Raw genomic sequence first — 27,557 nt, forward strand, 5'->3', positions numbered from 1 at the left:
AACATAATTTATCTATCTCAGTTTTATCATGGTAGGGCATGGGAGTGTCTTAGTAGAGGTTAGTAGAGGAAAAAAGCAATATAACAAGAAACTGTGAAAACTAAGATTAATTAGACCAGAAAAGGAAGGAGTTAGAGGGGACTGCAGTGAGGCATTCAAATTAAGAAAGGTAAAGTTAAAATTTGTCAGCCCCTCCTTTTGATTAGATTTGTAATACTAGATAAAAGGGAACACTTGCTGAAATTACAGGGGAATGAATTTAGAAAGAATGAGGGGAACTGCTAATTTATAGAGACAAAGTATGGAATGAAATGTAACAGAGGATCAGAAGATCTAATACTGTTTCTGTTTTTTTTCTAAGTTTGGATAAATTTAATGACCGCTAGCAGCACTTTGAGTAATACTTTACTTTTTATCTTATAAGGTTAATAACATTATCTCATGATTCAAAATTATCTGGTGAGGCCTAGAAGGAATTTTTTCTTCTATATTCAGCATTGCACTTTTGGATAGAGTTAATTATGGTATCGAGTTCACTCTCCTGTGCAGCATTAGGTATTGGCCTCTGCCTGAGGTGGGTTGCCAAATTGGATAGAGCGTTGGTCTGAGCTGAGCTAGTGTGGCAAATTCTATATTTACTAAAATTAATATAACTGGAACAAAGTTTATTTTTGCAATTTAATTATTTTCTGTACAATATATATTGCACAATGTGCTTTTTCACTCAGTTATTATTTCTTAAAGCGAGGTCCTCAGATGCCTTTGATATTTCTTTACGTTGTGGACACGTGCATGGAAGATGAAGATTTGCAAGCCCTGAAGGAATCCATGCAAATGTCATTAAGTCTCTTACCACCAACTGCTTTGGTAGGGCTTATTACATTTGGGAGAATGGTGCAGGTCCATGAGCTTGGTTGTGAAGGAATTTCAAAAAGCTATGTCTTCAGAGGCACAAAGGACCTATCTGCAAAACAACTTCAGGTAATAGACAAAAAAACAATTAAAAAACCCTCAAACCTTGAAAATGATCAGTGGGGGAGGGATAGCTCAGTGGTTTGAGCACTGGCCTGCTAAATTCAGGGTTGTGAGTTCAATCCTTGAGGGGGTCATTTAGGGATCTGGGGCAAAAATCTGTCTGGGAATTGGTCCTGCTTTGAGCAGGGGGTTGGACAAGATGACCACCTGAGGTCCCTTCCAACCCTGATATTCTATAATAAAATAATCTGTAATCAAATTCTCTCTCTCTCTCTCTTCACATTTTTTTTACAGGAAATGTTGGGGCTCACTAAAGTATCTGTTTCACAAGTAGGCCGGGGTCCTCAGGTACAGCAGCCACCACCTTCTAACAGGTATTATTTAACAAAAAAAAAAAATCCTCATTGCTAAATTGCTTTACCAGAAAACTTTACCTCATGATTTTTTGTGTGTGTGTGATTGATACAACTAGAGGGTCACACACTTTGTTGCTCTAGTGCAGGGATGGGCAAACTTTTTGGCCCAAGGGCCACATCTGGGTATGGAAAGTGTATGGTGGGCCATGAATGCTCATAAAATTGGGGGTTGGGGTGCTGCAGGGGGTGAGGGCTCCAGCTGGGGGTATGAGCTCTGGGGTGGGGCGAGAAATGAGGAGTTCAAGGTGCAGGAAGGGGCTCTGGGCTGGGGCAGGAGGCTAGGGTGTGGGGCTGGGGGTACAGGCTCTGAGGTGGGGCTAGGGATGCAGGAGGGTGCTCCGGGCTGGGACCAAGGGGTTTGGAGAGCGGGAGAGGGATCAGAGCTGGGGATTGGGGTGCAAGAGGGGGTCAGGGATGCAGGCTCCAGGTGGCGCTTACCTCAAGCAGCTCCCAGAAGCAGTGGCATGTTACCCCTCTGGCACCTATGTGGAGGCATGGCTAGGTGGCTCTGCGTGTTTGTGTGATTCCAGGCCAATGGGAACTGCAGGGGCAGTGCTTGGGGTGGGGGCAATGTGCAGAGCCCCCTGACTTCCCCCACTCCATGGCTGGAGCTTGAGGGCTGGATTAAAACGTCTGATGGGCTGGATGTGGCCCCCGGGCTGTAGTTTACCCACCCCGCTCTAGTAGGTTGAGTGCTGTGTATTATCCTACTCTTTTAATGCAAATGGATTTTCAGGTTTAAGGACCATCTGAGAAGGTTTCTGGGGAGAAGGATCTTAGCTTGGCTGTCCTTAGAGACCGCGAATGTAGCTTTGGAAGCTAAGGCTGGAAGAGTTGTGACAGTAATGAATTTCCCATTGGAAAAGAACGGGGAAAGTCTGTCCCAGATAACAGACTCCCCCTCTTACCATACATACTGGTCATTCTATGGGGGTCTCTCATAGTCTAATTGCTTTAACCATTTCAAGGGATAACTAGAACACCTAACATTGTAGTGTAGATGGGATCTTAGGCTGTAAAGTTGGTATAGGAGAATTAGAGTAAAAGGAGAAGGGATTCCACATCTAAGAATGCAATTGATTCACCCTTCAAAAAGATTTTACTAAAAGATCCCTGTCTACAAGGGTAGTTTGCCTACAGGCATCAGTATTTGTGGCCTTTCTGCTATTTCCATTGCTTTTGACATGTTTATCATGACTTCTTCCAAAGATGTATTTTAACAAACTTACTGTGCCTTTGGGAATATATAAAAGTGCCATTTCTGTCTTCCTATGTATATGAATATATCCAACATTTTAAAATATTTTAACAGAAGTATTTATCCATATATAATTTGATATTTCATTCTCTTAGATATGATGATAGGCAAAAAAGGCTATTTGCTAAATAATTCATTAGGATTTAGATTCCTAGACAATTCTGAAAGTTTTACCCCTTAACATTTTCATTTTGTCTTCCCTCCAAGATTATCCTGTTCCCTTTACTTTCTGTCTCAAATTCCCATGGTGACCTGATGTGTTTTTGTCTGCATGTAGTTCCTTCTGGACCATGGCATTGTTTCTAGCTCAACAGGTTGCCTTGCTACAGTGCTCCATGTGGAGCTTCCTGTCTCCTCAGGCTGAGCATACCATGTATGTAGTGCTTCAAGACCTTGCCAGCCTGTTGAGCAAGAGACTGTGGTCTGAACCCAGATTTGGATTTTTGGCATTGCAATCTAACACATTGCCAATGAATTACTAGTCCTGATTATCTTTTAAAAGGTCGTATAGCCAAAAGAATCCTAAAGCTAACATAATGCCATTTATCTGTATTTAGATTCCTACAGCCAGTGCAGAAAATTGATATGAATCTTACTGATCTTTTGGGTGAATTACAACGGGATCCTTGGCCTGTTCCACAAGGGAAAAGACCTTTGCGTTCCTCTGGAGTGGCTCTTTCTATAGCTGTAGGACTCCTTGAGGTAATAGTTTTATCTAAAATTGTTTTTAAATGTCACTAGATCACTGTCCTACATAAAACCTTCTATGGCGGATGCTGCAATCAAAACATAACAATAACAATCTCTGTAATTCATGTTTATTAGTCTTGTGTTCAGATTCAGACAAACATGACATACCCTGAATTTTCCTCTATTTAATCTGAGTGCATGCATCTCATTCTATTTTTATATTCAACACAATTACATTACTACTTTATGCTTGTTTAGTTGGTGACTTTTTGCCTCCTAGTCTAGATTAAAGGAAAGTCCACCAATCTTTTATTACCATATTAACTTAATATTTATATTGTTCCCAAAAGTGTGCGGGGCACTCTACAAAGCAAGAATACCATCCCGGTCAAAGAGCTGCGAATCTGTATTGAAAGTGTATTGAGCAAAGAGGGAGAAGGAAATGGGATGCAGCCCAAGATTTAAAAAAATGCATTTTTTCTTAGTTCTTGCCTAATTTACCCAGTTATTTTTATTACCCTTTGTCTTTTAGTTGTTTAAATCATGCCTGTTTGCTTTGACTCTGCTACTTGTTACAAATCCTTTTTCTTTTTAATACCTATTTTTGTTCAATTCTTCAGTGTTTTGTAATTTCTTAGCCTTTTCCTTAATTTCTATTTTTGTTTTTGTTCCCTTCCTATTTTAACTCTTTCCCATTTTGATTTTTGTGACTTTTGTTTGCTTGTAACTCTTTACTATTTAACACTATTTTCTACAGTTTTTTTACCCTTAGTCAGTAGTATATTCTTCCCATTCCCTTCTCTTTAAGAATTGTCCCTTTGCTTTGGATACTGAAAGCCAATGGTATTGTGGCAGCATACTTGTCTTAGCTCTTTCCTTCAAGTCTCTAAACAGTGCAGCCTTCTCTACCTGTAATGTTACTTTGTAGTCATATGTTCAGATGATGATATCAGTTAAAAGTAGTGAAGGCAGCTTGTCAAGATGCTGATGGTTCACTGCTGGGCCTGTGAAGTCTTGCCTATGTTCTCCCCTACCCTTGTGCTCTTTCTGTGTTAATGGGATTTAATTTACATAATTTTACTTCCCTTTAAAGGTTGTATTTCCTTACAGGAGTAACCTAGAAGGTTTCTTTATGATGTGTGTTTTTTTTTTCTCCCCAACTGATCTGTACGGCATGGAAAGAGTCTCATCTTGGTTGCATTTAGCTGAGATGTTTCATGTGCATGCACATATTTGATGGGTTTTTTAAAAAGAACATAGCAGAAAGTTGAGTGAGCGTGTTTTATATCCCAGCTTAGCTGAAAAAGATTTGGGGAACTGTTACATTTTTTTCCAAGATGAAAATCCATTTTTGAGATTCTTTTTTTGGCACCTTCCAGGCCCAGGGTCCTTTTAACTTTTATTGTTCCTCGTTATATTATTAAAGATGTATTGACACCAACTGGAACAAACTTTAATTTAAAGGAGTGAATTCAGTGCTAGTGAAAATTGCCAGGTTGGTGGCTCTGGTGATGAAAGTCCTCTTTTTAGCTATAGAAGAGGTGGAGTTTGGGCAACAAACTGCAAGCTTCCCCTTGCTTTTAGGCAGCTTTCAGGAGGGTCCACCTCTCAGGAGGAGAAACTAGTTCAGTTTCCATACCCATTCAGTTCTCTGCTGAGAGTGCCAGCAAGACTGCCAGTTGTGTGGTGAACACTTCTCGAGTAGAAACTAGCTACTTGTTTTCTAGGCACTAGTTTCACAGAGGCACAAAAGTCAACTGAAAAAAACATTCTATTTAGAACAGTTCTGCCAATATCTAATATTTGTCCCTCTCTTATATTTTTATCTCCCAAGACACTTGCATGGAAACAAGATGTTTTGTACGAAGATTCCATTTGTTTCTGCAGTTTATTTTCCATATTACATCATTATTTTGTGATGACAACCATTTCAGTAACAAGTTGATGTAATGGCACTAAGAGGAGGGTTGTGATTTCAGAATAAGGAAGCAGATAAAATCTTGAAAGTAAAGATAGTCTCCTCCCCTCCCACCCCCCATTCAGCTATTCCTAGTAATAACTAGTACGGAAGGGGAAATACCCAAAATACCATGGACCAGATCCTTAATTTGTATAAATTATCTTAGCTCAGTTGAAGTCAGTAGAGTGATGACCTGCAGAGGATCAGACCTCAGATATATGTAGAACTGTCTTAAAAGTAAAAAACACTAGTTTTAGTGAGGCAAGAATGGTATTTTAAGTTAAACTACTCAGAATTTTGAAAAAGAAATTCTAATTGTTTACTTTAGTCCAAGCAATACAATAGACACAAATTCATAGTTGTTTCCTCTATTAATATTGTGTAGTAACTGTTTATAGCAAAAAGAGTTGCTCTCTGAGATTTTCTTTCTGTCCTACAGTGTACTTTCCCTAACACTGGTGCACATATATTGATGTTCATTGGAGGACCAGGCACTCAAGGACCTGGGATGGTTGTAGGGGATGAACTGAAGTTACCTATAAGATCGTGGCACGACATTGAAAAAGACAATGCCAATTATGTTAAAAAGGCTACTAAGGTAAGACTTACCAATAGATGGGGAAGAGCGATGTAAATTTTTTTTATTTGACAGATAATTAGAATAAGACATTTGATATTAGTATATGAATAAAGTGATATAGAACCTACAAACATTTTTGTTGTTGTTCCTTGAATAACTACATATCTTCCAAAATTTCATAAGGATTTTCAGTACATTGAGTGAGAACCTAATTCAACTCCAACTGAAGTTACTGGGAGTGTTTCCACTGACTTCAGTAGGAGTTGGATCAGGGCCTTAAAGCACAGTGATCTCGAATGGTAGCATTGATTTTTAAGTAGAATGCCTCCTTGATCAACCTACCACAAGTTATCTTTTAAACTGGCTGGGAAAAGTAGGGAATAGTCATAAAAAATTCTATTCCTTTCTCACCTAGTTTTTACTTCTCAAAATAAGATCTTTTAGCCAATGTTAGAGTATAATATGGGTACAATTTAATTTAGCTGTTGTACAAGAATTCTGAGAGCTTCTGTTTTAATGTTAAAGTGTGATGAGTTCAGTTTGCATATTGTTATAAATGCATTTTAATCTTGTATTTAGCATTTTGAAGCTCTGGCTAATCGTGCTGCTACAACTGGTCATGTTATTGACATATATGCGTGTGCACTAGATCAGACTGGTCTTCTGGAGATGAAGTGCTGTCCCAACTATACTGGGTATGTGTCTAATTTGTTTAAAGTAGTGTATGAAGGTGCACTTTCTTTTTAAAGTATTTAAAATATAGTGCTCATTACCTTACAAAAAATACTAATGGCTATGTTTTAGTTCCAAACGATAGAAGAAAAAATCACGACTCTGTATCTGTATACTGTGATTGTAGGTAGTTTGCATATAGACCTAAATTGTTGTGAGCCTGAGAAGAATTTGTTACCATAATTTTGGGTTTAATTATGAGGGTGTTTATTCTCATTACTTTTAACATTAAATATTTGGGGCTTGAATAGCGTGAATGTCTTTTTAAAATATTTAGCCTATGTACTGTTGCCAAATAATCTATTTTTCCTTTCCATATATGTATCTTGGGCTTCAGTAATGCTCAGGCACACAACTTTTTCATAGTGATCTTTTATTTCTTTTACATTTTTGTTCTTCCTTTTGTCCTTTGATTGAGGGGGAAACCTTACTTCTCTAGATGTCATTTTTTTGAGTGTCTTGAATCTCTTCAAGATTTATAACTTGGTGCATGATGTACTGTGTATAGTGTGTTCTTGACCTCCCTGAAAACATTCTCTTTACTATTGATGTTGTGTTGGGTAATAAAGTAAGATTTTTCAGAACAACGTGTTTGGATCTTGTGTTGTTTCTAGTCCAACTTTCTCTCATTTCACGCTGATGAAACTACTTTCATCAAGGATTCAAACAGCCCTCATCTTGGCCACATCTTCAGTTCTTTACTCCTTCCTTATCATCCTTGACCTCTCTACTGCCTTGCACTGTGGGTCATACCCTACTTGAGTGTCTTGCCTTCCTTCACCTTGCATATTACTGCCCTCTCCTGATTCTTCTCCTTCTCTGGCTGTTCTGAGTGGTTTGTGGAAGGAGGGTGGAGAAGGAGTGGGCTGTTGTCCTCCTTCTTTTCCTGCTACCCATGGGGATATCACAGAGATCCGTCCTTGGCACCTTCATCTTCTTGCTTACCCTTTCTCTGGACAGTCTGATTTACTCATGCAGATTTCAGCTACAGTCTCTGTGTTGATGACTCTCAAATTCTTTACTCCTGACTTGTCTCCATTGAGTCATATCTCAGACATCTCCTGGATGGCATCACCAGTAAAGCTTACCATGGTCAAAACAAATACTGATCTTTCTGGTGAAACTCTCTGCTCTCCCCCATTCTGTCTCACTATTGACACCACCCTCACCCTTTCTGTCACTCAAGGCCATAGCATGGGGTTAATCTATCTGCACTGCCTCTCACATGTCCAAATCCTGCCACTTCTTGCTGCACAACTTTTCTAAGATCCACCTTTTTTCAGTCCTGACAGCTAAAATTCCCTCAGGCTTTCATAATTTCCCATATTGATTACTGTAACCTCTTGCTTTGTGGCCTCCTGGACTCTCATGTTACCTACCCCTCTACAGTTAGTACAAAATTCTGTTGCTAAGATTATTTTCCATGCCTTAATGTGATCATGTCAACCCCTCTTAGAATCCCACTACTAGCTCTTGTTCCTCTGTCACATCAAGTTCAAGCTTCTTGTACTTGGAGTCAAGGTGCTATGTAATTCTGTCCCGTCCTCTGTCTCTTTCTGCAGTGCCCCATCCCACGCTGGCCCCTCCAACAATACCAGCCTTGACATCCTGTTTGTCTACTTCTCTCACTGTCTGCTGCTGTGTTGCCTGCTAGGCATAGGGTTGTTCTTTCTGAGCTGGTCCCCATAGTTGTTGTTTTCTCCGTATTTAAATAACTCCTGAAGACCCACTTCTACTGTGATGACTACCAGAAACTAGTTAATTTATAAAGGGGAAGTTGGAGGGCAGAACTTAACACAAAACTTGTTATCAAACGTATTATAAAACATGGATGCCTTATATTTGTACACTGTGAGCACTACTGGGGATCAACATTACGCTCATTCCTTAAACGCTAATCAGATTGATTTAAAAGTACTTCACTGTTTAGTATGAGTAGTTGCACTGCAATCTGTAATCACAGTAATTTCATCTTCATTGAGCACTGCTGAGCTAACACACAAAATGTGTTTTATGAGAATAGATTCAGGTTTGAAATAATTACTTATCTGACAGAGGCAAAATTATATGGGAAAGTATCAGAATATTAGGATAAGTTAATCAATGGATGCATCTCCATAAGGCAGGGTTAAAAACTAGCTGTAATGATAAACTCCAGTGCAATGTTTTCTCCAGTTGAAGCTTTTGTTTTGTATTAAGGGCCTGATGACTTTGACATGCTGATCTTGTAAGAAACTTGTTTACAAAGTTCCCCATTGTGCTTTATGATGAGATAATTGAAAGTAGCCCCTGTTAAGGTGATTTTGAAAAAAATGTTTGAGTGTTTCAGAATGAACTGTTTTTACTTTGAACTCTGAAGATATATCTACACTGCAGTTAGACACCCGCAGCAGGCCTGTGGGCTCAGGCTGTGGGGCTGTTTAATTGTAGTATAGACCTCCCAGCTTGGGCTGGAGCCCAGGCTCTAGCACCCTTAGGGAAGTCTACAGTACGATTAAACAGCTCCGCAACCCAAGCCCCCGAGCCCAAGTCAGCTGGCACAGGCCAGCCCTGGGTGTCTAATTTCAGTGAAGATATATTCTTTGGTAGTTCTTTGAGAGGTAAGTTAAGTATATCCTGTTTGCTAAATGAATGCATAATAAGTAGTCCAGATGCTTTCAAGTTGTGTTTCTGTGTGTTTTATCTTGGTATTTTTTTGGTCTTTCATCCAGAGGCTACATGGTAATGGGAGACTCTTTCAATACATCCTTATTCAAACAAACCTTTCAGAGAGTATTTACCAAAGATATGCACGGGCAATTTAAAATGGGATTTGGTGGCACTTTAGAAATAAAGGTAAGAGTCAAAACTTAATATGAATATTATTAGGGTCTGGTGTTGTATTCTTTCCTTCCACTTCCCCTTAGGTACCGCTGCAGATGTGGTCAGACTTAAACTCATGCATAAGTTAGAAATTCAGAAGTTCTAAAATATCAATTCTAGTGTTGTCTGCATAGCTTATAGTAGCAGTTCAGTAACCTTTCATTTTAAGCCTTTATTTTTAGGGATTTATTACTTTACCATAAAAATAAGGTCTTGAGGGCAAGAGTGTTTGGGATCCTGTTTCTCTTATTTCGGCAAAACTATCCTTAATCCCACATACATGCTAATCAGCTGAGGCTACGCATATCCAGCACAACATGCCTCCTTGGGGGCTACAGTGTGTGGGCAGGCATGGTAGTTAGCCCTCCTAGCACATTTTGAGCATTAAGGAGAGATCCTTTTCTGTTGCTAGCACTGGGATAAGAGACTTTCTATATTCTTTCTTCCCAGCCTTCCTCCCGCTATTGCACCTGTACAGTAGAGGCTAGGATCCAATGGAAAGTAGAGTCTGTATCCTAAATTCAGATATATACATGGATAAATGTCCTGAGAGATTTTGTTATATATCAGAAGAAACAAAATAATATACTAGGTACGCTAATGTGAGGAAGCATGAAGCAAATTTTAATTAATGTGAAAACTAATGTGGTCTGCTGTAGTGGGAATTCAAAAGGTCAGATGATTGTTTGGTACCTTTCAGTGCTTGTTTGTCCCCTTCTGTATGTATGGCTCAGAAACCTGGGAGCAGCTGTGACTAGGGAGAGTTCCTGGTAGCATGCCTTCAACAGAGGTGTCCTGCCAGGGCCCAGAGTTGGTGTGGAGGTGCAAGGGCCATCATTGTACATGCACGCTGGCCTCCCACAGATCCTTGAGAGTCAATTGTGGGGTCCCAGGGCTTTTTCTTGGGGGGCCGGGGGGACCTGCCCCATCAGGAAAATGATGAGGTTCTCATGGGCAGGTCCAATCAGAGTGGGGACCAGGAGGGCCATTTGGCCTGGGCCTCAAGCTCAAAGGAGGCCTCAAATTTAGACGTGTTAGTTTTTTAGCATTTGATAAGTTTCACAACTTGTTTTTATGTGCATTGCTATCGGACCAAAATGTGACACACACTCTCAGCTTAGATCTGCAAATTTAAGCAAATAAGAGATTTGATTTGGTAAAAGACATAACTTTTTTGTTAACTGATACAGATTTTATCATATTAAAGAGTTAAAAAATGTTCATAAATATTAATAAAAGTATAATATAATATAGGTATAATATATTATCAATAAATATTAATACAAATATAATATCAATATAATAATATATCGGTTCTGATGGCACAAGATTAGACCGTGATGAACGTGTCCTCTCAGATCAGCTGATTATATAAGCAAACCATGACTAGTGGCGGGTGCTGGATCAAGTGCGTGTTGAAAGGTAGACAATTGTTACAATTTAGTGCCTTTATAGTTTTACGTCTAGTTGACTAAGGCATTATTTGTGTGAGAATTCCTCATTATTATCTTCATATGGTAGCTAATAGATGTGACGGTTGGTTGATTGAGCCCTAGCTTGGTAGCTTGGCCATCATCATTGGCTTTCGTAGTCTGTAGGCCCAGATTCAAGAAGGAGATACACCAACAGTAACAGATGCAGAAGAAGATCCTGTGTACGATCAAGAAACTCAACAGCAACAGGAAGATGTAGATCTTGCGCAGCAAGAGCAATTCATGAGTACTACAGGTTTGACTGTGACTGACATTGGAATTATTGACAAGAGCAATGCTGCCCAAATGCAATCTTTTCTTCAAATTAATTGTTTTGAAATTCCAAGTAACATTCCACGAGATGCTGATAATCATGCTTTCCCTACTCGTCTGCTGACAAAAACTCTTCCAAATGGTGAGATGTGCACAAGAGACTGGTTATGCTGGAATATGGAAAAACAATCTCTGTACTGTGCACCCCGCTTCATTTTGGACAAAAGTGCTGCAAATGCATTCATTCTCTCTGTTCAATCAGGATGGAGCATCAACAGAGGTTGGAGGAAGTTGAAAGACCGAATATCATCATATGAGAGTTTAACATCACAGAAAGAAAACTACGTTACATGGAAATCAGCCAGTCGGGCAGCACCAACTGAAAGTTCAGTTGAGAATTTGCTCTTGACTGATCTCTGTACAGAAACTAATAACTGGAAAGAACTTCTTGAGCGCAACCTGAATGTCATCCTTTTTCTTTCTGAGCGATGATTGGCTTTCTTTGGTTCCAATATTGGTGATCATGCAAATGGAAACTTTCTAGGCATAGTTGAGCTCCTCAGCAAATATGACCCACTTTTATCAGAGTACGTAAATTGTGTTTGAGAATCGCAAGAGAGTCAAAAGCGCATGCAAGTCCATTATCTCTCCACATGGTTACAGAACGAGTTTATTGAGCTATGTGGGTCATCCGTACGAACAACAATTCTTGATGAGATTTGAAATGCCAAATATTTTTAAATCATTGTTGATTCCACTGCTGATTGTTCTCACAAGGAACAGACTACTATGGTTATTCAGTATGTTAAGATTGTAGATAGCTCAAAATTTTTCAATTGAAGAAAGGTTTATTTTGTTTGATGATTTCACAAGGAAAAGCCAGAAAAGAAATTGCTGCTCATGTACTAGCAATTCTAGAAGGTTTTAAGTTAGATTTTCAAGTCTGCATTGGTCAAGCCTATGACAATGGATCTAATATGGCTGGGAAGTACAAAGGTGTACACGCAGTTCTGCTTGAGTATAATTCAAACTATATTTTCTCCAGTTGTGGAAACCGCACACTAAACCTTGTAGGTGTTGACTGTGCTGAATCATGCAAGGAGGCAATTACTTACTTTGGAACTGTTCAGCAAATGTACAATCTCATCAGTAGCAGTCCACAAAGGTGGGAAATTCTGAAGCAATATCTTCCTGTTTCACTGCATGGGATATCCAAAACTAGATGGTCTGCATGGATTGATGGTTGTTAACCAGTTGCGCAGCATTTGAATTCAGTGAGAAAGACTTTAAATGAGCTTGAATCTCTCAGTCTCACTGCTCAGGCTCGAACTGAACTTCAGTCTATTCAGAAGCACATGTCCACATTTGAATGCATTCTGATGTCATCTTTGTGGATGAAGCTATTTACAATGATCCACCAAACTAATCTGGTAATTGAAGCACGCAATGCTACACTTGATGTTGAGAGGGATAACATTGAAAGTCTTATCGATGACATTCAGCTGATTCGTGAACAATGGGATGTGATCCTGACTGAATCCAAATTAGTAGCAGAGAATATTGGCATTTCATCTGAGTTCTCCACTGATCGCAATTTACCTACTGAATCCGATGTCGAGCAGCATTACAGGGTCAATGTCTTCCTTGTCACCATCGACTCTATTCCATCAGGTCTTACACGTTGATTTGAGTCACAGTGACTAATTTGTACCCTTTTTGGGTTTCATTGGCAGTTCAGCAGACTGAGTAATGAAGATCTACTTTTTGCAGCTGAACAATTTCAGCAACAGCACAACAAAGAAATCTCAAAAGATCTCAGTGCTGAGATCATTGTCGTCAAACGAATATATTCCATGAACTTTAAATTGGATTGCAAGTCAAAGGAATTGCTTCAAGAAATACTCGAACTTGGACTCTCTGGGATGTTTCCTAATATCACAATTGCATTGCATATTTTTGTCAGTTTGCCTGTATCAGTGGCTTCAAGCTGAACACACCTTCAACGTGTTGAAGCAGGTAAAGAACTATCACCGTTCAGTTATGGGACAAGAGTGTTTGAATGGGCTCTATGCTTAATATCGACTTGACATTGCACAAAAGCTAGATTTTTCCCTCAATAATTAGTGCATTTGCACAGAAAAAGGCTAGAAAAGCATTTATTAAATAAAAAATATTCAAATTATGTCTCACTCTTTTTTTGGTGCCTTATTTTGTTTTCATGTGTCGTCATTTTTTATTTTTATTATGGCTAGGGGCCTCAAAAGCTGAAAGTGGCCTGGACCTCTGAGAGGGCCTGCTCCTGGATATTTCCTTTCCCAAAGCCCCCCTCAGGAGGATTTTATTACTGGAAGTAATGATCTGGCCTTCTAGTTTTGAACGTACATAGCTATGAATTTGGCTGAAGAAACTGGCAAGGATAAATAGGGAAACCCAACTCTTTCAGGACACCATTCTACAGTGCAACTGTAATTAGAATCATTTAAATTATTAGATGTTGCTTTTACCAAAGCATGTTTAGGAGATACAGAATAGTAATATGATATTTGTACAATCCTATGACCCATCCCACAGCCCCTCATCTGAGCCTCATCTCATGAATATTTTAACGATTGTATCTTCAGTAGAAAATGCCTTTAGTTGTGTGATGTAGACATCACTTATAATATGCTTTCTGGGGCACTCAGAGGTCTAAGTAGTATCAGGTGTTCTTTATATGCTATAGTTCATAAACAATACAGTTTCAGACTTAGAAAACCACACATGTAACAGAGTTCACTCTTTAGACTTAGGCATGTTTGCAACAGCAGTTGGCTTTGTTTGCTGAAAGAATTATAAATGTACTGAACATCTTATGTATTTATAACCTCTTTTAAAGGTGTGGATGAAACACTGAATGCCTGGTTAAAAGAAAAATAAATGTTATTTTATCATTGTTGAATGTATGAGTAAGCATAGCTCAATATGTGATCTGTTTTTCTTTTAAATACAAAGACCTCAAGAGAAATCAAGATTTCAGGAGCTATTGGACCCTGTGTCTCTCTCAATTCCAAAGGACCTTGTGTGTCAGAAAATGTAAGTACGTTTGTTGTAAGTGGGTGCAATTTTGAATTGCCAGAAAATGAGACCTAGGTTTTCTGGATTTGTAGAGAAATGTACTGGTACTACTTAATTATTGGATCAAACCCCCCTGTATAAGTCGTTATCAGCATTTTAAAATTTGTTCATGAACAGTTTTTCAGATATGCTCCTGACTCACGCCTCAAGGCCCTCAGTCATCAGAGAGCTATATACAGAGTCTGGTGAATTTAGGTGGTTAGGTTTTTTGAAATATATTGGATGTATTTTAATTCTCTGGTTTTGGATGGACACCAACAGTGAGATAGTTTTTTCACTGTGTTCTCTGCTCTCTCATAAGACCACAGTTCCATGAAGCCCTACATCCTGTGACCCATTTATGTTGTATCATGATGTTGCATCAATATGTGATATTCTGTCAATATGATAGAATGTAAAAACACACAAAAACATGCATCGCCCAACTACAAATACACCTCTATCTCGATATAACGCGACCCGATATAACGCGGTAAAGCAGTGCTCCGGGGGGCGGGCTGTGCACTGCGGTGGATCAAAGCAAGTTTGATATAACATGGTTTCACCTATAATGCGGTAAGATTTTTTTGGATCCCGAAGACAGCGTTATATCGAGGTAGAGGTGTATAGCAAAAATAAGTATTAAACCAGTGACGGGGAATTCAACATTTAGGAAGTTTGATAAGTATCCAGTATGTAGGAGTTTATTTGACCCAGTGGTAGCTTCTATCTAGCCCCAAGAACCTCCCTTGCACAATCACCATCTCTCTCCTAAGCCAACTTTGTGCCCATACAGTTATACCTCTGGCCTCTTTGTTAGAGGAAGCTTAGTAGCCTGTTACCTCCATCTGATTTTCCTGCTGCCACCTTTGTGATGGAGGGATACCACCTTCTTTTCCTCTTTCCATTGCCTTCCTGTGATGTCTATCCTTCCATACTCTCTCTGTGCCATCTTGGGAGTGTCCCCTATTGCCTTCCCTATGGTGTTGTTTTTCTTCTGCCCCCAACTGATGTCTGTTCTGTTCTTTCTGAGGGAACTGGCCTGCAGCTGATGCTCATGTTGGCAGCCTCTCTGCCTCTAGAAGCCAGCGGAGGGAGCCTTGAGGATCCATAACAGAGAGGAAATAGTTGAAACAGTGACCTATAGTGATCAGATGCAAGAAGTGCAGCATTTTTTAATAGCTCTAAAGGTATATTAGTGAACAACAACAAAATATTCCTGTTTTAAAAATTATTCTATATAATTTATTTACAGGAGATAGGAACAGGAGGTACATGTCAATGGAAGATCTGTGGCCTTAATCCCAATACAACTCTTGCACTGTATTTTGAGGTGGTCAATCAGGTAAGAGAAGTTTCACTCCACTTGTAATAAACTCAAAACACGTAGTTTTTATGTAAATCTTGAATACTGTATTTTATTTTTACTACTCCCTCAACCATTCCCACACAATCTATTACCATCCTCAGTCAAGTTTTTAAATTGCTTGGTATCCACCCAATGTGATGAGTTGACTTTGTTTATAAATGCAGCAAAGAATCCTGTGGCACCTATAGACTAACAGATGTATTGGAACATGAGCTTTCGTGGGTGAATACCCACTTCGTCAGATGCATGCATGTATTCACCCACAAAAGCTCATGCTCCAATACGTCTGTTAGTCTATAGGTGCCACAGGACTCTTTGCTGCTTTTACAGATCCAGACTAACACGGCCACCCCTCTGATACTTAGTTTATAAATGTTACATTATGTACACCAGCAGCGATCCATTTACTGAATGACAGATATCAGAAGATAGAAAAATAAGTGTTTATTAGCTGTAAAATGTTTATGTACACACACACACACCCCCCCTTAGATAATTGTAAACTTCAATAAACAGATAATCTGGTGATGAGAGAAGAATTGGTATACTGTAGTTGGAGGAAAAATTGGATAGTTACATTGTACCTTGCTTCTAACCAGATATATGAATATGCAGCTTTACATGGTTGTGTATTTTTCTTTAAATTAGTAAAAAAACCCAAAACAAAACAAAAATAAAAACAAAACACCAAAACCACCCAAACAAATCTCTGATCTTTATAAATATTTTAGCAAGTTTTCAGACTATTGTAAACATTCTTTAATATGGATTGTTGGATTGAATTAAGCAGTTCCATGTTTTGATTTTCCAGTACATGTGTGAACAGAAACCAGAGTGGTACTTCCTGGAATAAATTGCTGATATTTTAGGTTTAAGTCTCTCTCTTTAGGTGAAGGCAAAGGGTTCTGTTCCAGATGAATAAAAACTTATTTCAATTTGCAGAGAAATTTATTCTGTACCTCCTGAGAAGAGAGAGAAAAAATAATTCCTTATTTTTTTTAATAGGCAAAAGTACAATGTTCTCTTTAAAGTCCTTAGTAATATTGACTCAAAATACCCATATGTAACAAACAGCAATTGTAAGAGCTCTGCATTACCAAAAAGCTGTTGAGAGTTTGGAAAATAATGTTGTTCTTTAGTAGTAACTGAATGTATTTTTCTATACTGTATTTCTGTTTTAAAATATGGATTGTTTTGGTTGTCAAATTGAATGTGTTAGATCAGACCTTAAAATGTAGGCACCTCCAATTGTGCACATCCATTTGTACGTGCCTAACATAAAAAAATACTTGATGTATGCATATAAATCAGGGATTTATGTACATATTTGGCCAATTACTTGCTATCTGCATGAGCAAACATCTGATTTACATGTATAAATTAGATGTACACACATGGCTGCCCCCACATAACTTTGAAAATGTGGTCCTTTGTATGAAATTCTGCTATCAAACTGCTGGTTATTCTTTCAGTCTAGATAGGGGTTTTGAAAATCTACATTTGTTATTCCTGAAGCATATTTAAATTGCTAATTATTGGAAGTGTTATGGATTAACTGGAAATGCTCAACACTTGAAGAAAACATAAGTTTTATTCCGTTCATCTCTGAAGAGGGAGGAGGCTGTTTCCTCAAGCCATCGTGGCAAAGATTTCAAACGTGACAATCTGTATCTTGCACCTAGATATAGTAGGAGAGAACAGAGATGCAAAATAATTTCTGAGTAAGGCTTGTAGCGATCCTTATTTTTAAAACTAAGATTAATTCAAATGAGAAGGTATGAAAATCATTTAGATTCAGTAAGTGATTATAAGCATTGGAAGAATAGATATGACAGACAGCTTTTGTGAAATAAAAATTGAAAAGAGACCTGCTCAGTGATTGATGATTTACATTTACTTATTAAAGTTCCTGTCGACCTAAATTTTTTTACACTCTTGCAAAAAGTGTCAATGTCCTACATAATTATTAGAATAACTACATTCTACCCACTTACTGTCCCTGCATTTGCAGATGGATACGTTATTCTCCCCTTCTTGTCTGAAACTGTTGTGTAATATTGCTTTTCCTGTTGAGCAGCTTCATCGTTATACCTCATTTTTTGCTGCATTTCAGTGGTAGGTGAAATGTTTCATGTATAGTTGGTAAAGCACTCTGGGAATCCTTCAACATGAAAGGGGTCACATAAATAAAATGTTAAGCTTCTGTTTTTAAAATTAGGATGATATCTGCCTTCATTAAGATGAATTAGATATAATTTGCCTTCCTCTTTGTGAATTTTCACTAGACAGCGACCCCAAGAAATGTATAGTATGTTAGAGGTGTATCGTATGCTTCACTTACATTTAACAAGGTAGTCTTCTATTTATGGTTTACTTCTATTTCTGTTAGTTTGTACTGCCGTTCATTTGAGAAATCCTAGTTTGTAGAAAAAGGCAAACTGCTATTTTTTCCCCTTCAGTTGCAGAGTATGATGTTTTCAGTGTATTTCCCCCATTTCATGTTGTTTAATCTGTATAAATTAATATCTGGTATGCTATGTTCTTTTGTACAGTTGAGTTGAAACATAGATTTAACCCAGATGTTTGCAGCACTGATCGTATTGCATTCCTTTTCTACTGAAATATGATTGTCACAAAAAGTTTCATAGAAACAATAAGGAGTTTAGCATACCAGTAGACACTGTGATATGGGGAAAAGATAACATAAAATCAGCATTAGCCAGTGATCATTCTATACGTGCTTGTATATAATGTTTTGCGATTTAACAATTGCTAACATAGTTTTAAAAGTCAACTTTACACAGAAGAGTGTGTAAAATGACGATTTAATAAACTAACACTTCTCAGCATCCACTTAATGTCAGGCATATTTTGAAAACTAAAGTGATGGATACTTGTTTCAGAGGTATAAGAGTCACACTTTACTAGTTATATGCAGTGTTGTTGTTGCTGTATTGGTCCCAGGATATTAGAGAGACAAAGTGGGAGAGGTAATGTCTTTTATTGCATCAATTTCTGTTGGTGAGAGACTGACAAACTTTTGAGTTTACAGTCACTCAGTTATATATTGTACTGTGACTCTACTAATCTGGGCTTTGAAATTTCAATTTGCATCAGAATTCCAGTTTCTATGACATTGTGCTGTAAATTATTGTTCAGCATTTTCACTACTTCTGGTTTAAGGGACAATGACAAATAATTGTACATTGTTATTTTATTATCAGTTGTTTTTAATCTTTAAAAATAGAATTGCTTTAATTCTTTTAAAGCAATAAACCCTTAACGTAGAGAATACAGTACCATTAAGAAATTACTCGTATCAGACATTGATTCACCATATTGTGCTTTACAATGATAATATTTACAAGCAACACTAAAGTTACTTCCTTATATCTTTCAGGAATGCAAATATTTGGGTAGTTTAACTAGTTTCAAAATAATATTGAACTTATATATTTTACAATAGTTTCCTCTCAGGAAATTAAGGAGGAAATCTTCAGTATTGCCAACTCCAAATGTTAAAAAACAAAATTATGAGCCATATCCCCAAAAATCATGAGATTAGCTAAAATTTATGAATTAAAAATGTCTTGGGGTCTTTGAGTTTGCCATTTGGTTTTTGAGCCTTTACAGTGCAATTGGGTCACATTTTTTAAGCATTTCACAGTACACATGAGGTTTAGAACCTTTTTTTCCTAATGATAGCTGAGACTTTCATGTAATCACACAAACCTGGAACCTGTGACTTTAAGTAAAACTCCCAATATTGTGACACTTGCAATAAAATCGTGAGTTGACAATACATCCTCTTTCCAGATCTTTCCCCCAGCTCGCACCTACGTTAGGTGAAGTGAATTAATCCTATCACTACACACCAAAAGCTATCAAATATACAAAATGAAAAAACGGAAAAAAGCATATTGCTTTTTCTCTAACGTCTTTCCATTACAGTAATCTTGGGTGTTATTGGTAGGTTTAAAAACAATTATACAGAAATTGGATTTTTCAAATCAACAGTGTCTCTTTAAAACCTTGCAGCTGGTATGATGATTTTTTGTAATGTAGGACTTTCTCCATTAGATTACTGTAATTTTAAAGTTAGACAAATTTTGGACTTAAATCTATAGCTCAAGATTGACAGTGAGTTTACTGGCTTACATTTTTTATCCACTAGACATTTGCTGAGCATATTAGATTTATTAAAGTAGCTTCTTTCATATAGTTTCTAATTTCAGAATGGATTTTGGCAGTGATAGGAATCCTAATAGGATGATTATACTGCAGAATCTTAGTGAGATTTTGTTAATTTTTTTTTAAACACAGCACAATGCTCCAATTCCTCAAGGTGGACGTGGTGCAATCCAGTTTGTGACTCAGTACCAGCATTCAAGTGGACAGAGACGTATCAGAGTAACCACAGTTGCCAGAAAGTAAGCTTTAATTATGATGAATTAATTTAGCAATAGTGTGATACACATCTGTTGCATTTCAAATAGAATTTCAGTTATTTAACCAATTGAGTGCTTTTGGATGTACAGTGCACATGGCAAGGACTGTGCCTCTGACACTATGTATGTCTTCTGGATGAAGAGCTATAAGGCATCCAATTTCCAAGAAGTTGCAGGGCTGAATGGAAATGACCCAAATCCTTGTAGATGAAGCAAGAATCTCTGGGCGAAATTCTATGGCCTGTGTTTTGCAGGTGGTCAGACTAAATGATCATAATGGTCCTTTATGATCTAAAAATCTATGAATGTTAGATCTATCAGAAGGTCGTTATATACAATTGCTCCTTCACCACCAAAACTCTCACCTGTAGTTTCATAAGTTCAATTAGTGTCGCAATTAAATTGCTTAGAAAATGGAGGTTAGACATTAAGAAGGCAGTTTGCAACACTGAATGATGTTTTCTTTAGTATTGGGCAGATTATTGCATGTTTTGCATGTAGATTCCCCTTAACAAAGGAGTGTTGGCAGTCACTGTTAGCATAAGTCCCAGGTTGACTTACACTTATTACATTATATTTAATTAACAGCTTCTCAGTACTCAGTAGAACAGACATTGTATGCATACAGTACACTCATTCCTCACAATCTGCAAGGGCCCAAAATTAGGGCACAGAATGACACAAAGACCCAGAATGAGGGGCACAAGGCAATTATTATTTTAGGAATCAGAGTGTGTGATTAATTTTCAATTTAACATTTTCTGTAACCTTCCTTTCATAATTCAGCATTTTTAATGTAAATGACTTATAATAATAGTGACATTACATTGTTTTTGTGGGTGGAGCTGCATTTTGATTCAAAATTAGGAGAATTCTGAAGAGAAGGGGCAATTGGGAAGTAAAGAGTCCACCTGAACTAAGATCTTGGAATTCCAACATGGGCTTGTCTGTTATGAAATTGCTACAGCTAGGCTATTTACCTTAATTTTAATAGAATATCCTGAGTCTGGATGTTTTTCCTTTAGATATGGTAAAAATGATTGCTTTTCTTTTACAGCTGGGCAGATGCTCAGACACAGATCCAAAACATCGCTGCTTCTTTTGACCAAGAGGCAGCTGCCATTCTTATGGCCAGATTGGCAGTTTATAGGGCAGAGACAGAAGAAGGACCTGATGTACTTAGGTGGCTGGACAGACAGCTGATACGACTGGTAAGAAGACCATACTACAAGTGTTAAATCAGGTTTTTCTCTCCAAGTTTACATTGTTAAAGTAATTCATATGTCCAGTGGTAATCTGTAAATGCTATATACAGAGAGACTGAATACTTCACCACCACCACCACCACCAAGAATGCATCGCTAATGAAGATTTCCTATTAATTAAAGTAGTTATGAGTTTAGTTAGTATAGTATAGTTAGATTTTTAGATAGTATGTGTTCAGCTCTCAGCACAGAGTCACTGCTCTGAAGCAGCCAAGTATCAAGAAGTTTAAAATAAGATGAAAGATCTGGCTCTGGGGAGTTGAAATGTCAAGCTGTGTGGGAGTGGAGAGAGAGAAGAACAGTATGCATTTCAGCCTCATTTTGCAATCAAGAAAGTTGAAGTGTAGCTTACCACAGTTAGGATGGACACATAAGACATGAAAAGAAATTGATTACGCTTGGGGAGTATATTGAGAAGTGTATATGCTTAAATACATTCTGTATCTTCAGTGGCTAAGATGGCTGTGGATACAGCCATCTGAAACTCCCCTTCTTTCGCCTCCCTCCTCCCAATTGGTTTCTTATGGATTGTCTAAATGCCTGTATACTAGTTAAACTACATCTAGATAAGTTGCAAAAAGCTATTTCTAGCTTCACTAACTCCTTATGCAAGCACCAAATAAATGCATCCTTAGAGCAGTCCTTTGCCAAAGTTAAAATGTGTGGTAATTTTCTAAGCTGTCTGTTAGTAATGCCAGTCTTACTGTACTGTGACTGGAGGTGGGTGAAATTTTTTCAGCGAGTACTTTATTCAGTGTTCTATTAAGTTTGCCTCCCACATGTAAGTGATATTTATTTACAGCTGTCGTAATGATTTTTTTCTGGGAACATTTAATTTTGTAATTCCTCTTTGGGGATTTAAAAAAACAACTCTTCAACCAAACATGGAAGGAAATTATTACTTGCCAAGAAGAGCATTTGTATCATGTTTCATCCTGGACCATATTTGTACAGTAAAGGAAACTCGGGGAAGGAAAAAATATTGATTATAAAATGAAATATTTGAAAATAGAATAGTGGCATAAACAAAGTTGCCATACTAATTTAGATTCATTTTTTTCCCTTCAGTGTCAGAAATTTGGAGAATATCACAAAGATGATCCAAGCTCCTTCAGATTTTCAGAAACCTTCTCACTTTATCCACAGGTGAGTAGAAAGAAGGTGTTAAAGAGTAAATAATTAGGGGAAAAGCATGGATTTAGGAGGTGGTGGAGGGGATAGGACATTGGATTGGGACTCAGAATCAGAAGACCTGGGTTCTCTTCCCAGCTCAGCCACTAACTTGCTGTGTGACCTTGGGCAAGTCACTTCACCTTTCTGTGTCTCTTTTCTCCTTCCCACCCTCTTTCTTCTTGTCTGTTTAGGGCTCTTCTGGGCATGGACTGTTTCTTACAATGTGTTTATACAGTGCCTAGCATAATTGAGGACTGTTCTCAGATGAGGCCTCTATGTACTATCGTAATACAAATAATAATATTAAATAGATTTTGGGGACAGCTATTTAAAAAAAGAAATTCACTAATATTTTAAATTTCATGCTATACAGGAATTCTCTGGTGATGTCTTTCATGTGCTACTTAAAAATATTAAATTGATGAGAGGAAACATTTCTCAGACATTTTGTTAGTTTAATGCAGTTGAGCTTAAAAGGAATTGTGCATTTAGTAAATAACCATTTCCAGAGCACTGTTAAACCCTATTGCATCTGGACTTTCCATTGACCTCAAAGTACTTTCAGTGTAAACTGGCTGCGCAGAAGAAATATTGGTCCAGCAATAAAAGGGTTTGGGCTTTCCAGGTCCAAACTTTTAAAAGGTTCAAATCTGCAGTTGATAATAATTGTATTCCTTCTCATAGTAAAACTGCTCTTTGCCCAGTTTCTGTGTTTAAAACATAGTACACTAACTCCTAAAAACTGTACAGTTAATTTACACATGCTATTTCCGTAAAGATTATAACAGTATAGAATATTCTGTCTTAGGTATAAAATATAGGGGAGAGAAGAGATGTTAAACTCTCCTTTTAGTGTCTACCCATTTTGAGAGTGACCTTACTTTATTTTCATAGAAAAGTGCAATGTTAAATTATTTTTTACACTTTTGTGAGTGGTACATTTCTAATGTTGCATTACCTAGTAGTGTGATAATTTTATTGGAAACAGATTTTTTCCAACTTTGTTTGTCCAACCCTGTTGGACTTTTTGTTTTGCAGTTTATGTTTCACTTAAGGAGATCCCCTTTCTTGCAAGTCTTTAACAACAGCCCTGATGAGAGTTCATACTATCGACATCATTTCATGCGTCAAGATCTAACCCAGTCACTTATCATGATTCAACCAATCCTCTATGCCTACTCTTTCAGTGGACCTCCAGAGGTATGACAATGTTTAATTCAACTATAGGGCAAAAGTGCACTAGATGTGGGATTTTGTATTCATGGCCATGTTGCAGATATTTATGTACGTATTAAAACAACCTTATGCATTATCGCCTGTGAAAGTGTAAGTGTGCGTGTGTGTAATGTATTTTATATAAAACAGAAAATTGTGAGCAAGGCAGTTATGTGAACAATGAGATCTGATGGTTGCACAATAGCCTTGAGAGCATAACTCACTTTTTTGTATGATGTCATTCCAAACCAAGACACATGGGATGAAATTCTGGCCCCTTTCAAGTCAAATGGGAGTTTTGCCTTTGATTCCAATGATATCAGGATTTTCCCCATGGTGTAAATCTATTTTTAACACTAGGTTTTACTTTTTAATAGGTGTGAAGGATTTTACACAATTACTAGGAAAAACAAAGTTTCTAGACTAGGGAGGAGAAGGGGGCAATTGCCCAGGCACTCTGGTAGCGGAGGCGGCTGGGAGCCCCGGGCTTTTTTAAATTGCTCAGGCGGGATGCAGGGCTTCTAGGCGTGCGGGGTGGTACTGGCGGTGGTGAAGGCAGCCGGGCGGGCATGTGGAAGCCGTGGCCATGCTGGAAGAGCGTGCCCAGCAGCACAGCCAGCAGCTCGCTGGGCTGCAGCAGCACAGGTGCAGCACTCCCCAGATGTGTGAGGCAGACTGTGTCTGCGGCTTGTGCATGTGTATACCAGCCGCTGCATGTGGTAGCTCCGCGCCCATGTGGCAGTGCCGGGCCAGCAGCAGCAGCATGGGGCCTGGCTCCAGCGCACCCTGCACGAATCAAACTTCGGCCATCCCTTTCTAGGGAACCCATTGACTGTTCTGCCCTGGGGCCCGGAATTGCTGTCGGTGGGCCTGGTGACATGGTATTGATAAAATGGAGGTGTTTGAAAGACAAGGCAAAGGCACAGTGATGAAAGAATTCTCCCAGCTCTTGACTTCTGTATTTACTTTTTTACATTACATGTTCATGAAATATTGTGTATTTGGAATCAAGCAGTCTAATTTTAAAATGAAATTATGAGAGTTACAGCTGTGTAATTTTGAGAAGTAACAATGCAGAACTAGTAGTAATTTTAAAGAAAAGCATTTCCTAAAAGTTGGTGATCTGTTCAAAGAGGCTTGTAAAATACTTGGATTACTCTGTTCTGCATATTCAACTGAATTTTTTTCCCTTTATCTTAGCCTGTTCTTCTTGATAGCAGCAGCATTTTGCCAGATCGCATTCTTCTCATGGACACTTTTTTCCAGATCCTTATTTATCATGGAGAGGTAAGATCCAGTCATTCTTATGAATACATCCTGCTCATTGTAGAAATGTTCTGTTACCAAACTAAGGCTCTAATTCTGCAAGCATTTATTACAGTACTTCAACTGTGTGTACATGAGTAGAACCCGATAGAACTACTTTCATGCATAAAATTAAACATGTATGTAAACGTTTGGAGGATTATGGCCTAATTTGATTTAATATAGTGGCACCTGGTATTATTTGCTATTTCTGTTATAAATGCTGTTTTTCAAGGGAGGGCTAAAGTTTATTTTCTTCCACACACCTCACGCTAAAACTTGTCTTACATGATATCAGCATGCTAAATTTTTATGTAGAACAGCTGGGGTAGCAGCGGCAGGGCTCGGGCGGGGATTTAAAGGGCCCAGTGCTCCTGCCACTGCGGGGTAGTGGCGGCAGGGCTCCGGCAGTGATTTAAAGGACCCGGGGCTCCGGCCACTGCGAGGCGCCCCAGGCCCTTTAAAGCGCCGCCGGAGCTCTGGCAGCGGGGCTCGGGCGGCGCTTTAAAGGGCCCAGGCCTCCCTGCAGGGGCCGAAGCTCCGGGACCTTTAAATCCCCGCCCGAGCCCGGCTGCTGGAGCTCCAGCAGTGATTTAAAGGGCCCGGGGCTCCCTGCAGCGGCTGGAGCCCTGGGGCCTTTAAATCACCGCTCCAGAAGCTGGTCCATTCAAGCATGGAGTACCGGCTTACTTGCAGCTCTGCTTGACAGACACAGGTGGGGAAAAGTATGGGCAAGGACAGTGGCTACACAAGTAAAAGATTATATTACCTGCTTTTGTTACATACACATTTTGTTAGATCTTGTGTTTAGAGAGTCAATCTTATAAGTTAATAGGTATTAATAGTTGGAGGGAGCAAAGTCTAGCAAGAGGGCAAGAATGGTGGAGTAGAGGTGAGCATCGGAACATTCCCCTCTGAAAGTCCTATTTATATCAACGTATTGTGAGAATGGATGACTGTCTTTTTGTTCTGTTGTTTGTACAGCACCTTGCACAATAGTGTCCTGGTCCATGACTGGGGATCCCAGGCACTATGATAATACAAATGATGATGATGATATGCTTTTTAAATTTTTTATTCTCTAGACCATAGCTCAGTGGCGCAAGTCAGGCTATCAAGACATGCCAGAATATGAAAATTTCCGACATCTTTTACAAGCTCCAATAGATGATGCCCAGGAAATTCTCCATTCCAGATTCCCAATGCCCCGATACATTGATACAGAGCATGGAGGAAGCCAGGTACAGTGAATTGTGTACATAGGTTTAAGAAATGAGGTATCATTAATGTCTAAATTAAAGATATTATAAACGTTCATTTAATTATTAAAACAGATTTAGTGGATAGATATATAAATGGTGACTTAGCAATTAGGAGGTTGAAATTCTGACAGAAATAAGTATGTAGAAGTAATTTGTTACATAATGTTTGAGTCCCTTTTTTAGACACTATTATTCTTGCATTAGTTTTTGGATTTTGAAATGTTTCTTAGTATTCTATTATTTACATTTATTTTACTAGGTTGTTTTTTTTTAATTAAATTTTCCACAACTTTGAAAAGTTGTCAACATCTCAGATTATTTGTGTGTTGTAGTTATGGAATCCAGGGATCTTTATATTTTGGTTCACATTTACCGTCACTTAGAGCTTACTCACTTTTCCCTGCAAAAACTTAACTTTACCCAAAAGAAAATACTAAGAAAATGACAACCATGCATGTTTTGTTTCAGATAATCAAGGTTAAATTCTGTGGCTATAAGATTTCTTTTGTTTTAAATGTAGTGATTTATTTCCCCTTTGGTTTATGTTTTCAAAGGCCCGCTTCCTGCTTTCTAAAGTCAATCCCTCTCAGACTCACAACAACATGTATGCCTGGGGACAGGTAAGCATACAAAACATTGTGCTAAGCTTATTTCATTGGTGAATATGCTTGAAGGAATATTTTTTTTCTATGTTCAGTTTCCCAGCTTTAGACACAGTGAAATATTAGCTGCATACTGGCAGTAATGTCCACAGTTAATACAAAATGTGAAAAAATACAGTATTCATGGCTGCCACTTAAAACTATCATGGCTGCTTTATTTCCCCTGAAAAAAATTGGTCCAGTTTGCTGCTTGGAAATCTCTTAGGCTTGAGTTGAGATGTCTTTCCAAATCAAAGACTGTCTTCAAATTCTTTTCACTGTAAAGAATGAGAGGGCATTAATCCTTGGGCAAAAAATTGTTTTGCATCCAGAAAATCTGTTGTTCATCTCAGCAATATAGTTCAGAAATTGATCACCAAAAAGTGCCAGAAAACTGTCCTATAAACTGCTAGACTCTGAGATTAAGGTTTAACAAGGGCGGGGCAGCGCACCACTATTTTATTGATACCTAGGTTTCTCCTGGTCCAGGCTGCCATTGAGTAACCAGGAAAATTAGCTTTTCAAGTCCTATCTCCAGGAAGAAAGCTTATTAAATATACAGAAATTC

The 27,557-nt window shown here is 38.3% G+C and overlaps 1 protein-coding gene and 1 long non-coding RNA gene across 2 annotated transcripts in view; one reads left to right on the forward strand and one right to left on the reverse strand.

Moving 5' to 3' along the window:
* The window catches only part of SEC23A (SEC23 homolog A, COPII coat complex component), a 44,807-nt gene that overhangs the window by 11,845 nt on the left and 5,405 nt on the right, over positions 1–27,557 (forward strand). Inside the window, exons 5-19 of the mRNA XM_045015489.1 lie at positions 745–981; positions 1,270–1,349; positions 3,207–3,351; positions 5,739–5,897; positions 6,459–6,574; positions 9,323–9,446; positions 14,210–14,290; positions 15,567–15,656; positions 20,004–20,110; positions 21,186–21,339; positions 22,462–22,539; positions 23,605–23,766; positions 24,982–25,068; positions 26,172–26,327; positions 26,903–26,968. Of these exons, the coding sequence (XP_044871424.1) occupies positions 745–981; positions 1,270–1,349; positions 3,207–3,351; positions 5,739–5,897; positions 6,459–6,574; positions 9,323–9,446; positions 14,210–14,290; positions 15,567–15,656; positions 20,004–20,110; positions 21,186–21,339; positions 22,462–22,539; positions 23,605–23,766; positions 24,982–25,068; positions 26,172–26,327; positions 26,903–26,968 (1,842 nt within the window). The remainder of the gene's footprint in view (positions 1–744; positions 982–1,269; positions 1,350–3,206; positions 3,352–5,738; positions 5,898–6,458; positions 6,575–9,322; positions 9,447–14,209; positions 14,291–15,566; positions 15,657–20,003; positions 20,111–21,185; positions 21,340–22,461; positions 22,540–23,604; positions 23,767–24,981; positions 25,069–26,171; positions 26,328–26,902; positions 26,969–27,557) is intronic.
* The window catches only part of LOC123369651, a 34,345-nt gene continuing 33,847 nt past the window's right edge, over positions 27,060–27,557 (reverse strand). The window contains exon 3 of the long non-coding RNA XR_006579117.1: positions 27,060–27,267. This is a non-coding gene — a long non-coding RNA (uncharacterized LOC123369651). The remainder of the gene's footprint in view (positions 27,268–27,557) is intronic.

Source organism: Mauremys mutica, chromosome 4 (genome assembly GCF_020497125.1).
Source record: "Mauremys mutica isolate MM-2020 ecotype Southern chromosome 4, ASM2049712v1, whole genome shotgun sequence".
Classification (NCBI taxonomy): domain Eukaryota; kingdom Metazoa; phylum Chordata; order Testudines; family Geoemydidae; genus Mauremys; species Mauremys mutica.